General features: G+C 45.8%; 1 protein-coding gene across 1 annotated transcript in view; it reads right to left on the reverse strand.

Annotated features, from left to right (window-relative positions):
- Positions 1 to 14,823, reverse strand: part of LOC144600740 (uncharacterized) — a 58,580-nt gene that overhangs the window by 27,802 nt on the left and 15,955 nt on the right. The window contains exons 3-8 of the mRNA XM_078412664.1: positions 14,554 to 14,770; positions 12,242 to 12,384; positions 7,267 to 7,417; positions 5,209 to 5,258; positions 2,965 to 3,164; positions 616 to 699 (exon numbers count right to left, since the gene is read on the reverse strand). Of these exons, the coding sequence (XP_078268790.1) occupies positions 616 to 699; positions 2,965 to 3,164; positions 5,209 to 5,258; positions 7,267 to 7,417; positions 12,242 to 12,384; positions 14,554 to 14,770 (845 nt within the window). The remainder of the gene's footprint in view (positions 1 to 615; positions 700 to 2,964; positions 3,165 to 5,208; positions 5,259 to 7,266; positions 7,418 to 12,241; positions 12,385 to 14,553; positions 14,771 to 14,823) is intronic.

The following is a 14,823-nucleotide window of genomic DNA, read 5'->3' on the forward strand; positions in this document are numbered from 1 at the left end:
CCAGCATTTTGTGTCTTTTTTTGTAAACCAGCATCTGCAGTTCCGTGATTCTCCACTTATCACTTTCTTGTCTTTGACTGACCCCCACCCTCTCCCATTATCCTGCCTACTCCCTTCCACCTATATCCCACCCTCTGGCATTACTTTTCAGTCCACCTCTCTTTATCTGACACACCTTTATCTCCTCTTCATCTCTATCCTTTGTCTACCAATCAAACCTCACTCACCTGTATCCACCGCTCACTTGCCAGAGATTGACACAGAGTGCTGGAGTAACGCAGCGGGTCAGGCAGCATCCCTGGAGAACATGGAAGGGTGATGTTTCGGGTGTCGGAACCCTTCAGACATTGCCAGACTTTGTCCCGTCTCCACTTCTTTTCCAACTTTCTCCCCCCCCAATCAGTCTGAAGAACTGTTCCGACCCAAAACATCACCTATCCATGTCCTCCAGAGATGAGTTAGTCCAGCACTTTAGGGTATCTTAGTGTCCTTTTTTGGAGAGTACCAACGGTTGATAATGTCACCACCCAAATGAGTGGAATTGACTGCTCTTCAGTGTGTTTGTGTGTCAGTTATACCAGACACCAATGGTATCAGTACATCATGTTGCCATACCTCAGAAATGGTGATCTTGCAACATTTTAGTGATGTCTTTTCCTCGTTCGATTCAAGAAAACTTGTTTTCAGCCATTCAAACACCTAAAAGGCAAACATATAGCACCATTACCATCAATGCTGTGGACAACACAACACTCACATTTCCTTCTGTTGCGGAAGGAAGCCATTCAGCCCATCATGTCCATGCTAGCACTGAGCAATCCCATCAGTTGCATTGTTCTGTAACCTATTCTCTCTCCCACGCCGACCAACTCAGCTACGACCCAGAATGGTTGCAAGTGTCCCAAGAAATTGTGTACAGTTTTGGTCTCTAATTTGAGGAAGGACATCCTTGTAATTGAGGCAGTGCAGCGTAGGTTCACGAGATTGATCCCTGGAATGGCAGGACTGTCATATGAGGAAGGATTGAAAAGACTAGGCTTGTATTCACTGGAATTTAGTAGGATGAGAGGGGATCTTATAGAAACATATAAAGTTATAAAAGGACTGGACAAGCTAGATGCAGGAAAAATGTTCCCAATGTTGGGCGAGTCCAGAACCAGGGGCCACAGTCTTAGAATAAAGGGGAGGCCATTTAAAATTGAGGTGAGAAAAAACATTTTCACCCAGGGAGTTGTGAATTTGTGGAATTCTCTGCCACAGAGGGCAGTGGAAGCCAAATCACTGGATGGATTTAAGAGAGAGTTAGATACAGCTCTAGGGGCTAGTGGAATCAAAGGATATGGGGAGAAGGCAGGCACGGGTTATTGATTGTGAATGATCAGCCATGATCGCAATGAATGGCGGTGCTGGCTCGAAGGGTCGAATGGCCTCTTCCTGCACCTATTTTCTATGTTTCTATGTAAATGGAACCTCTCTTTCTCACACCATTCCTTCAGCCAACTCTTCAATGCCGAGTTTCGACCCAAAACATCGATAAACCCTGCAATGCCCATAGATGCCGGGTTCTTCCAGCAGGTTGGTTGTTGGTCACCAATTCCCCAATCCATCCATCCTTTTTCACAAAAAAGCAAATAGTCAAAATATTACAACACTTGAAATGTTCTTTTATTTATTCCGACCACTCTACAAATTGGACATCTTTAATTCTCCCCATGCTGTGCGATCCAACATGACTTAGGGGTCTGACCCAAAACGTTACTAGTTCCTTCTCTCTAGAGATGCTGCCTGACCAGCCGAGTTGCTCCAGCACTTGGTGTCTATCTTCGGTATAAACCAGCATCTGCAGTTCCTTCCTGTGCATGAATTACATTGGATCCCCTCCCTCCCTCCCTCTAAAGTACATTGGCATCAGCTTGAGATGTTCCCTATTCAGATGGATTGTTAGGGCAGGTTTTGAGGGATCGTTTACTCATCGTAGTTGGTCTGGCACCAGGGGGAAGAACAACAGGATTAAGGTGTTCGCCATTCGTGACTGAGAGAGTAACATATTCTTCACTCACAGGGCATGAATCCTCAAATTTGTTGTTTAGCACGCAACAAAAGCTTTTCACTGTGCCTCAATACACGTGACAATAAACTAAACTAATCCATTGAGTAACTCGCAATTGAAATTGATAGGATTTTGGACTCCAAGATGTTGGGAAGGGAACAGTTATATAACATGAAGAATGATCATACAAATTAAATCATTGCACACCGTACACATTCATAGACCTTGACACAGTTTTGTTCATCTTTTCTTTCCAGGAAAAAGACTGGAGACCTCAACATTTGGACACAAACATGCTCTCAGCAAGAACATCTTGCAGGAAAGAAAGGCACTGTTTTACAAAAAAGACACAAAGTGCTGGAGTAACTCAGCAGGTCAGGCAGCATCCTTTATTCTTTTTATCATGGGAATTTATAGTGGGAAACAAAGAAATGGCAGAACAGTTAAACGAGTACTTAGTTCTGTTTTCACTGAGGAAGACACAAACAATCTCCCAGAAATACTAGAGGATGGAGGATCTAGTGGGAGGGAGGAACTGAAGGGAATCCACATTAGTCAGGAAATGGTGTTAGGTAAACTGTTGGGACTGAAGGCAGATAAATCCCCGGGGCCTGATGGTCTGCATCCCACAGTACTTAAGGAGGTGGCCCTAGAAATCGTGGACTCGTTGATGATCATTTTCCAATGTTCTCTTGACTCTGGATCAGTTCCTGTGGACTGGAGGGTAGCTAATGCAACCCCACATTTTAAGAAAGGAGGGAGAGAGAAAACGGGGAATTATAGACCAGTTTTAGAAAGAATTTCAAAAGCTAGTACAAAAAAATATTGTTTTTCTGTTCTACTTCTTTTGGCTGTGAAATAGAAAGACACCAACATCACAACTACTCATGAGGTTTAGAGGGACTGTCACAAACCTCATGGGAGGAATCAAAATCATTATCTTCCACAGAGTCATCGTCAGTGTGGTGGATGGATCTTAAATGTTGGGTCATATTTTTAGCATCATAGCAGAGTCCATCAACTTCATCCATGTCAGTTCCTGCTGAATCAGCTTCAATACCCCTCCTCTTTTTCAATTTCTTGGAGTTTGTCTTTTTTTTCAGCCAATGAATCACTGGAACAGAACAAATATTGCCATCAAAATTAAATGGCATAAAACAAACTGGCGAACTGCACGACATTGCACCAGGAACGTCAATTGAGAAGGGAATGGTGCAGCCAGAGTTGTGCTGACCATGAAAGTTTTGAAAGAAATTGTTACAGGCAAGACAAGTTTCCATTATCCGAGAAGGTACAGATCAAGATTCAGAGCAAGACATAAAGCTGGAGCGTAATGAGGGTGCAAAACGCAAAAAGAATTGGTCAATGTGTACTGGATTCATGGAGTCACACAGCTTGGAATGAGGCCCTTCGCCCTAACTCATCAATGCAGACCAAGATACCCCTCCTAGGCTAATCCCATTTGCCTGTATTTGGCCCAGATCCCTCCAACCCTATGCTATGCATGTACTTGTCCAAGTGCCTTTTAAATGGCATTATTCAAGGTTTAAGTGTAGTCTTCAGCAAAGACCCCATGAGTTGCTGGATGTGGTAATGGAGGAGTCTGGATGATGGATGATGTGAGGCCGTAAGATCATTGATCGGGTGCCTCATGGAATAGATTTCTATGCTCACATTTGTCTTGGATCCCAAATATTTGAAGGTTAATACAGAAGAATTGAAGATGTAGAATATTACAACACAGAGGGAGACCATCAAATGTATGCTGGACCTGATCTCCAGAATGTAGAGGAGAACCAAAATAAATAGAACATAGAACAGTTCAGCGCAGGAACAGACCCTTCGGCCCACAATGTCTGTGCCGAACGTGATGTCAAGATAAACTATTCTCATCCGCCTGCACATTACTGATATCCCTCCATTTCCAGACCTCCCAACATTTGATTTTACAAATTCATAATTTTGATGTCCAAAATTCAGAATTTTACATCAAAATTCATGATATGAAAATTCATAATATGCAACTTTTCAGCAAAAGAAGTATGCACGCCAAATGCGCGTAGGAGTTGCACTACATTCACGTGCGAAAAATGACTATTATTTCCAACAGTCTGTAGTTCTTGGACTACACGTACAAAGTCAGGCCTATCATGAGTATATTCTGCTATTTATAGGAAGGTTATTGAACAGAGATACTTTTGCAACACAAAGAGAATTTTTTTTCTTTTTTTTCTTCTATTTTGCTTTCTCCTCACGCATCCCAATTATCTTGGTATTGAATAAAAGAACAATGGTCATAAAATGTATGACTAAGTTATGAAGAAAGAATTGATATATGCGACTCGACTAAGCATACGGAAATACTTGTTGAAGTAAATTTGAACATTAATTGATAATCAGCCCAAAAAGGTGGGAATTGGCTTTTCTGTTGTGTTTTATAATTTAACCCTGTCATAATTAATTTAGTTATATAATCTTGCACTTAAATTTAATATTTACTCAATACAGTTCCACCACTGATTTTCTGGCACTCTTAGTTCCAGAGCTTTGCTCCAGCCGGCCAAGGAAGTCGGCTATGGGGATAGATGTGCTGGATCCAGCTGGGCTGGAGTTCCAGAGCCCCGGCCGCAGGTTGCAAATTCAACCCACCGATCGGCCGTGGAAGTCCCCATGAGGTCGAGATTGGCTGCCTTGCCCAGCCTAGGTGCTACATTTTCGGGGAGACTTCCAGGGCGGGGGGGATTTCCCGCAGAACCCCTAGCGACCGAATTGACAAATTGCAATTACCAACCGTTTTGCAGAAAAATGTGAGGCGAGATCGTAATGGCGGAAATGAAAGAAGTGGAAACTTTCCGCCAAATTCGGAAGGGTTGGGAGGGGTGCATATCTATGTGCCTATTGAAAAGCTTCTTAAATGCCACTAATGTAGCTGCCTCCAACACCATTCCAGACACCCATGTGTGAAAAATCTTGCCCCTCCCACCTTAAAGCTATGCTCTCTAGTCTTTGACATTTCCACCCTTGGAAGCAGGTTCCGATTGTCTCCCCTCAACCTCAGACAATAACCAGAAAGTAGATCAAACCTTGTTCAAGTTCACAAAAGGGACAATGTTTTATAAAGAAAGATCATAAAGATGTTTCTGAGCTGAAAACCTGACCTTTTTGTTTCCGTGTCATCTTCTTTTTCTCTTTGACTTGATTGCACTCTCTGCGATGAACAAAAACAAGAACATATCACTGTGGCTGCGCTGAGAACGCTGGCACCCCTCGCTCCACCATCCCCAGCACAGACATAGAGACCGACACACCACACACTGGGAGGGGGGGGGGGGGACTGGCCAAGAGGGGTAAATGCAGGGATATGGGCAAAATGGGACTAGCTGAGAAGGGATATCTTGGTCGGCATGGATGAGTTGGACTGATGGGCCTGTTTCCATGCTGTATGACTATTGGTACATCTGTTGGGAAAATCAGTCATTCTGCTTGGGATCAACGCAAGAGCAATCCAGGCCAATCCACCCGCACTCTTCCCAAATCCCTGCCAAGTTGGATACATATCCGTCTTCCTTTTGGATGCTATGATTGAATCAGCCTCCACTACTGTGCATTCCAGCCCCAGTACATGCTGCATCATTTTTTCAGGTCACTTTTGCTCCTTTTGCCAATCACATTCTATGACATCTGCTTCCTGACTCTGCTATCAGTGGGAACTGTCTGTATAAGAAAATAACTGCAGATGCTGGTACAAATCGAAGGTATTTATTCACAAAATGCTGGAGTAAATCAGCAGGTCAGGCAGCATCTCGGGAGAGAAGGAATGGGTGACGTTTCGGGTTGAGACCCTTCTTCAGACTGATGTCAGGGGGGCGGGACAAAGGAAGATCCTTCCCAGATCTCCTCTATCTTCCTGTCTCCACCTATATCCGTCCTTTGTCCCGCCCCCCTGACATCAGTCTGAAGAAGGGTCTCGACCCGAAACGTCACCCATTCCTTCTCTCCTGAGATGCTGCCTGATCTGCTGAGTTACTCCAGCATTTTGTGAATAAATACCTCGGAACTGTCTGTATTCGATATAGAGCTGTCCCGGCTTTCTAGGCTTTCATTTCTTAAACTATCTGCCCCACCAATACAAATAGTAATTGAAGATCGGCACCAAGTGCTGGAGTAACTCAGCGGGTCAGGCAGCATCTCTGGAGAAAAAGGATGGGTGACGTTTCTGGTTGGGATCCTTCGGACCTGTTTTAAGGACAGGGTGCCTACGATCTCATGGCGCTAGCGTGATGAAGAGTAGGAAATTCTCTCCAAAGCCTTGTTTAATATTCACCGTCTTTGACATGATGCTCTGGAGGAACATTACTTCAGCACCATGCCAGTCCACGTCCATTTAACCACGAAGCCAATGGGTTTATCCATTGAATGAAAGAGTTCATCAGGTTAAACTCTGCATGGAACTGAACGATACAGCCAGGCCTTGCCACATCTTCCAGGCCTTTCCCATCATGGATTCTTATCGAAACGTATAAGATTATTAAGGGGTTGGACACGTTAGAGGCAGGAAACATGTTCCCAATGTTGGGGGAGTCCAGAACCAGGGGCCACAATTTAAGAATAAGGGGTAGGCCATTTAGAACTGAGATGAGGAAAAACTTTTTCAGTCAGAGAGTTTTGAATCTGTGGAATTCTCTGCCTCAGAAGGCAGTGGAGGCCAATTCTCTGAATGCATTCAAGAGAGAGCTGGATAGAGCTCTTAAGGATAGCGGAGTCAGGGGGTATGGGGAGAAGGCAGGAACGGGGTACTGATTGAGAATGATCAGCCATGATCACATTGAATGGTGGTGCTGGCTCGAAGGGCCGAATGGCCTCCTCCTGCACCTATTGTCTATTGGATTAAGGAGGCACAATACTGACCCATGTCCCTGATGACTGTCCAGTAATGGTGGCAGACAGGTGAATGGCTCAAATTTAGGGGCAAGGGTGGTCCCGATTCTAATACCTTCCTGAGTTGTGATGTTTGGCTCATTATCCCATGGCCTGACTACATCTTGTGCAGGGACCTCATTTTTGGGCTGGGTGCAGCAGAGGGGGTGGGGGGGGTGGGGTGATGGGGGTGTGGGTGGAGAGGGCAGAGATCGAGGGAACCTTTCTAAAAACAATCAATTCCAGTGCAGCCCCAGGGACTGAGAACGTCTCGGCTGTATTGCCATCTCCCTACTCACGGAATGGGTTCACTATTCTTCTCGGTGACGGCAGGAACCTCTGGGATGGAATCCTTCTCCTCAGGGGCAAGCGAGGCCTGGTCCAGACACCTGATCAACGACTGATTGATAAAGTCCGCGTCACAAACCTTGTTTATCGTTTCCTCCAAAGCTGTCAGAGATCAAGGGAAGTAAAGGGATTACGTGACAACGAATTTCCATCAAGTTACGTGCAATGTTAACCCGAAACCGAGCAATCTCTTCAATGGCACTTTAATTTATGGTCACATGTACCGAGGTGTAGTAAAATTCTTTGTTGTACACTGTTCACTGTGTACAACACAGCACTGTGGCGCAGCGGTAGAGTTGCTGCCTTACAGCACCAGAGACTCGGGTTTAATGCTGTCTGTATGGAGTTTGTACGTTCTCCCTGTGACCTCGTGGGTCTTCCCCTGTTGCTCCAGTTTCCTCCACACACCCCAAAGACGTATAGGTTTGTAGGTTTATTGCAAATTGTCCCAAGTGTGTAGGACATCGCTGGTCGGAGTGTACTTGGTGGGCGGGAGGGCTTGGTTTTCATCTGAAGCCTTAAAAGATATTTGTTTACATCCACTCGAGTAAATTGATGCGTCGCAGAAATGGGGAAGTGACAAAGCCAAGTGCCGCCAAGGAGAACGCGGCCCACTTCATGTTCCAAAATTGTGGCCAGTCCTCAGCGCCAGACTTAGATAAATGGGTTAAATGGACTCAGGCCCCCATTAGACCATCCCCACCCCATGGATCGTTTAACATTGATTGAATAGTGATGCCAGCAATGGCTGCCTCGCCAACAGTCTGTCTGTCCCTTTCTTCTTTGTGTTTTAATAGCATGTGTTAAATGTATGTTTTTAGTGTTCTTTAGCTTGTTTTATGTGGGGGGTGGGGTTGGGGGAAACTTTTTCTAATCTCTGACCTCGACGGAGATGCGATTTTTTTCCGTATCGTATCTCCGTCCGCACTGCGGCCTAACATCGAGGAGTTGGCGGCCTTTGCTGGAGACCGACTTCGAGAGCTCCACCGCGGGTGCCGCAGGAGCCTCTATCGCCCCGACGTTTGAGCTTCGATCGCCCCGACTGCGGATGGTTCGACTGCCCCGACCGCGGGAGAAAAATGGGGGAAGAAGATTAAACTTTATTGCCTTCCATCACAGTGAGGAATGTGGGGGATCCGTTGTGGTAGATGTTTATGTTAACTTTTATGTAGTCGTGTGTCTTGTTGCTTTTTTAGTATGGCTGTTATGGGACCTTAATTGGTACACGTGACAATAAAAGACCTTTGAAATCATTAAATAGAGTGCCCGGAAGAAGGTTTAGTGGATAAGGATCCTGGTCAAAGAGGGGAACAAAAAGTGAATCCGTCTGCGTTTGGAGATTGTCAGTGAGGATCACAGAAACGGAGAGAGAAAAGCATGGAGGCAAGTAACAAGGGGAGAGACGAGAAGAACAAAATAAATAAAGGCGAGAAGAAAAACGAAAGGCTGACCCAAATGAGAGTTAAGATGAAGGAAGCAACCTTTCCAATTTGGACTGAAAGAGATGGAGTTCCAGAACAATGGGCAGACATCTCTCTCCTCCCCCACCACTACCCCCCCCCCACCTTTCCCCGCCCCCATCTCTCCCCACCCCCCCACAATCACCACATACGACCCCAACTCCCGCCGGCTCATGTCTTGCACCCCAACCAGCTGCACAGGTTAATGATCAAACTTTAACCTCACTTTAACTTTAAATCCACCTGTTCTACCTGCACGCATCCCAATTCAAGTCCCAAACACTCTCCTGAAAAGCACTGAGATACCTTGATGACGAATATTTCCTCCTGTACAATTCTCAGTGCTTTGTGCACAGTGCTAACTTGAAACCTAGCAATCCCTTCATCTATCATTTAACAGCTTACTGTCAGATGAACACACCACAGCTCAACCAAATATTCACCATTGGCTTAAGAGGCAGTTCGCCTCATTGTCATTCCCCCTCACCTCCGCACCCCACCCCAATATAATGCAAATTTCTCAGAACGCAAGGTACATATTTAGCTATCAGTTTCCATTGTGAGCTGGTGAGGTTCAGAGTGCAAGGCTCTGAGCACTCCCAGTCCTCTGGAGAACACAACTCCATCTGCTGGCTGTGTTCAAAGCTGGTGTAATAGATTTTATGGTGAATAAATGTGTTTGGGAAATAGGCCGGGGACGTGCATCAGAGGGTGCAGGGTTAATCCTGATTGCTTGGAATGGCGGAGCTAGGTTTAACCTGCGCATGGCTTTTCTCTGCTTGCTGTTCGCACAGAGAGAGGGGGAGATGGAGGGGAAGAGGAGGGAGGTCCTGAGAGCACGGCCTTGGCTGATTAGCAGAGGGATCAAATTCAGTGAGCGTGAGCTGACGTTTACAGAGGAGGCAAGACAAAATCTCTGGGCCAAAATCCCTAGACTGAACAGGATTGCAATAATAGTTCCCAACCATTGTCAATCCTTAACCATGGCATATAAGCACATGCAATGTTACTTTTAAATGCTATTCATAGGTGATATTGTGTTTATGTGGTGTAAATACATACAAAGTAAACACATTTATTTTCTGTATTTACCGAAACTATTCCTCATCTCTGCCCGTATCAAGATTGAGTTAGATTAAGGAAGGCGCACATTACATTCCTGCCAGTTCATCTCCCATGTAATCAGCCACCAGCCCAAGTGCCTCACGTTCACAATGACACAAACAAGATCGGAAATGTCAAAAACTAGAGGGCACAGCTTTAAGGAGAGAGGGGCAAAGTTTAAAGGAGATGTCAGGGCACGTTTTTTTATACAAAGGGTGCCTGGAACACACTGCGAGGGGCAGTGGTTGAAGCAGACAACATAGTGGCATTTAAGAGGCTTTTGGAGTGTTTACTTCAGTTCAGTTTCATTATACATTGTGGAAACAGACCCTTCACTCCACCAATTCCTGCCGACCAGCGATCGCTAGTTCTACACATTAGCGACAATTTACAGAAGCCAATTTACCTACAAACCTGCACGTCTTTGGAGTGTGGGAGGAAACCGAAGCACCTGGAGAAAACCCACGCGGTCCCGGTGAGAACATGCTAATTCCATACAGGCAGCACCCGTAGTCAGGATCGAACCTGGGAATCTGGCTCCGTAAGGCAGCAACTCTACCAGCTGCACCACTGTGACGCCCATAGGCACATGGATATGCAGGGAATGGAGGGATATGGATAACGCGCAGGCAAAGGAGATTAGTTTGACGTGGCATAATATCTGGCACAGACGTTGTGGGCCGAAGGGCCTGTTCATGTGCTGTACTGTTCTATGTAAAACTGTGTAAGAAGGAACTGCAGATGCTGGTTTAAACTGAAGATAGACACAAAAAGCTGGAGTAACTCAGCGGGACAGACGGCATCTCTGGAGAGAAGGAATGGGTGACATTTTGGGTCGAGACCCTTCTTCAGACTGGTTAGGGATAAGGGAAATGAGAAATATAGATGGTGATGTGGAGAGATAAAGAACAATGAATGAAAGATATGCACAAAAGTAACGATGATAAAGGAAACAGGCCATTGTAATTGTTTGTAGGGTGAAAACGAGAAGCTGGAATGCCGGGGCTACCAAAAGCAGACTGGGCGATCGTTTCACGCAAAACGCCTTCGCTCAGCCCGCCTGAACCTGCCTGATCTCCCGGGTGCTGGACACTTTAATTGTCCTTCCCATTTCTACACAGACCTTTCTGTCTTCAGTCTCCTCCATTGTCAGATTGAGGCTAACCGCAAATTGGAGGAACAGCAGCTCATATTTTGCTTGGGCAGCTTGCAGCCCAGTGGTATGAATATTGATTTCTCTCACTTCAGGCAGCCCCAGCATTTATTTATTTATTTATTTGTATTTATATCTATCCATCCCTCTCCCTCCCCCCCCCCCCCCCCCCACCCAAGTCACACTAGCTTCTCATTTTCACCCTACAAACAGCTAACAATGAATGGCCTGTTTCCTTGATCATCGTTACTTTTTTGCGTATCTTTCAATCATTGTTCTTTATCTCTCTACATCATCGTCTATATCTCTCGTTTCCCTTATCCCAAACCAGTCTGAAGGGCGGCCTCGACCCAAAACATCAACCATTCCTTCGCTCCAGAGATGCTGCCTGGCCCGCTGAGTTACTCCGGCTTTTTGTGTCTATCTTATGTTCTACAACCTGAACAGTATGGGGGGAAATCGAGAGCAAAATGAGTGAAAAAGTCTGGAATATCATGGCCCATTTCAGCAGGAACTCTCAATGCACAAGCATTTGGATTCTGGAAACATTTGTACCATGAATATAGAGATCAGCGATCTTCAACTATACAATGATTAACTGTACAACTATACAACCGTGCGGCACGGTGGCGCAGCGGTAGAGTTGCTGCCTTACAACGAATGCAGCGCCGGAGACTCAGGTTCGATCCTGACTATGGGCGCCGTCTGTGCGGAGTTTGTACGTTCTCCCCGTGACTTGCGTGGGTTTTCTCCAAAATCTTCGGTTTCCTCCCACGCTCCAAAGACGTACAGGTTTGTAGGTTAATTGGCTGGGTAAAATGTAAAAATAGTCCCTAGTGTGTGTAGGATAGTGTTAATGTGCAGGGATCGCTGGGCGGCACGGACTCGGTGGGCCGAAGGGCCGGTTTCCGCGCTGTATCTCTCAATCTAAAAAAAAATCTATAGATAGGCAGCATGGACATGGTGGGCCGAAGGGCCTGTTTCTGTGCTGTACGGCTCAATGACATAACGGGTGACCTGAGTATTAACCATGCTTGTGTAGGAAAGAACTGCTGGTTTAAATCGAAGGTGGACAAAATGCTGGAGTAACTCAGCGGGTCAGGCAGCATCTCTGGAGAGAAGGAATGGGTGACGTTTCGGGCCGAGACCCTTTTTCACACCTTTATTAACCATGCTTCATCCTTTCGTTCAGCCAGTGTAGATACTTACCTTTCAGTGCAATCGCTTCCCTCATCACACTCTGGTAGCAGTTTAGTTTCCACAGTGTCTCTGGAAGCAGATTGTGTATCAGGTCAGTGGCAGTTCTCCTCAGAAAATACACCTCATCCTGTCGACTCTGGAAAACTTTCTCTCTGCAACACATGATGACCAGATCTTTATAAACAAACCAAAATAGATTTCTTAATACACAAGACTATACTTAGTTACCGGAATGGCGCCTCAGGGACCACTGCTGCCTCACAGCGCCACAGACCTGGGTTTTACATTTTAGATTTTGTTTAGATTTAGAGATACAGCGCAGAAACAGGCCCTTCGGCCCACTGGGTCCGTGCCGACCAGTGATCCCTGCACATTAACACTATCCTACACCCACTAGGGACAATTTTTACATTTGCCCAGCCAATTAACCTACAAACCTGTACGTCTTTGGAGTGTGGGAGGAAACCGAAGATCTCGGAGAAAACCCTCGCAGGTCACGGGGAGAATGTACAAACTCCGTACAGACGGCGCCCGTAGTCAGGATCGAACCTGAGTCTCCGGCGCTGCATTCGCTGTAAGGCAGCAACTCTACCGCTGCGACACCGTGCCGCAGGTTTGATCCTGACCTCGGGTGCTGTCTGTGTGGAGTTTGCACGTTCCCCCAGTGACTATGGGTTTCCTCCAGGTGCTCGGTTTCCTCCCACATCCCAAAGACGCGCAGGTTTGCAAGTTAATTGGCCTCTGAACATTGCCCCTGGGGACAATGTTCTACACTGGCTGAACGAAAGGCTGAAGCATGGTTAATAAAGGTGTGTAGAAGGGCCTCGGCCCGAAACGATGCCCATGTGTGGGGAGTGGATGAGGAAGTGGGATAACGTAGAACTAGTGAGAACGTGTGATCGCTGGTCTGTGTGGACTCCATGCTGTATCTTTCAATCAAATAATAACACCCCAAGGAAAGTCTATCATTGAATGAGTCATAGTTTACACTTGCACTGTTGTTGCCCCAGTGTATGAAGGGAGACACATTGAATGCTGCGCTATTGTTACAAACCGATGCAGTAAAATCCCAACTCTGTTTTTGTCGCAGTTCTCCTCACAACGGCTAATGCCAACAACTATGACACAGTGGCGCAGTGGTAGAGTTGCTGCCTCACAGCGCCAGAGACCAGGGGGAGGTCTGTACCGAGTTTGAACGCTCTCCCTATGACCACGTGGTTTTTCTCTGGGTGCTTCTCTTTCCTCCCACAGAACACTATGTTTACATAGAAAATAGGTGCAGGAGGAGGCCATTCGGCTGATCATCCACAATCAGTAACCCGTGCCTGCCTTCTCCCCATATCCCTAGATTCCACTAGAGCTCTATCTAACTCTCTTTTAAATTCATCCAGTGAATTAGCCTCCACTGCCTTCTGTGGCACAGAATTCCACAACAAAGCTTTTCACTGTACCTCGATACATGTGACAATGAACTAAGCAAAACTAAAGTAAAATTTTAACTTAACAATATATGTTTTTGAGAGGGCGGAACATGTATAAATGTTCATGTTTCACTGGGGTCAGGAAGCATGGTGGTCAAGTCACTGTACCATCATCCAGAGAGCTTGACCGTTGCCATGGCAACACAAGCTTGAATCGCACCAAGCCAGATTAGGAACTCAAATCCAAATAATTAAATAGAAACAGAGGCATGAAGATCATTGTGCATCCTGCATTGAGTCCACGCCGACCTGCGATCACCCCCTGCACTAGTTCTATCCTACACATTAGGGACAATTTACAGGAACCAATTAACCTACAAACCTGCACGTCTTTGGAAGGTTGGAGGAAACTGGAAAAAACCCATGCGGTCATGGGAAGATGTACAAATTCCGTACAGACAGCCCCCCCGTCAGGACTGAACCCCGATCAGCCTTTGGCACTGAGAGGCAGCAACTCTACCCCTGAACCACTGTGCCACCCAAATAGAATCCATAATGTGGACTCCCTGACCTCCAACACTTTCAGTTCAAATATTTATCAAATATATTCAGTTCCCTAAATGGTCAAACTCTTACCCTGACACCAGCTCTACCAGCTGCACCACATGCAGGATATAATCAATACAAGAAATTGGAACAATGAAAATAGTTCCATCTTTGATAAGCACACAGAGGGGTTGTAACGGGGGAAGAGATTAAAAATGAAAGAACGGATACAAAATGCAACAGAAAATGCCTTGAAAACACAAGCAGTAAAGATAAGGAAACTCCCAGGTATGTTATATTTGCTCTTATTCTATCTTCAGTTACAACCCATCCCAGATTAAAAACATATCATACCTCTTAGTTTTCTTCTTGACATTTCGTAAATGGATAGTAAGGATTTGAATCAATCTAATGTCTATTCTGGTGAAGTTCAGATTCCTGATTTTGCCCAATGCATAATCCACGGCGGTGTTAAACTCATGCAGTAGAACGTGGTAGAGTGGCTGGTCGGCAGTAGCCTCAGGAGGGTCGTACCACGACAAGATGAACTGGGAGTAACTGCAGTCAAACACTGGAGGAGGAAAACAGTCCACTTAATAAGATGTTACCTGAACAGGCTGAGGT

This window comes from Rhinoraja longicauda, chromosome 15 (genome assembly GCF_053455715.1).
Source record: "Rhinoraja longicauda isolate Sanriku21f chromosome 15, sRhiLon1.1, whole genome shotgun sequence".
NCBI classification, from domain to species: domain Eukaryota; kingdom Metazoa; phylum Chordata; class Chondrichthyes; order Rajiformes; family Arhynchobatidae; genus Rhinoraja; species Rhinoraja longicauda.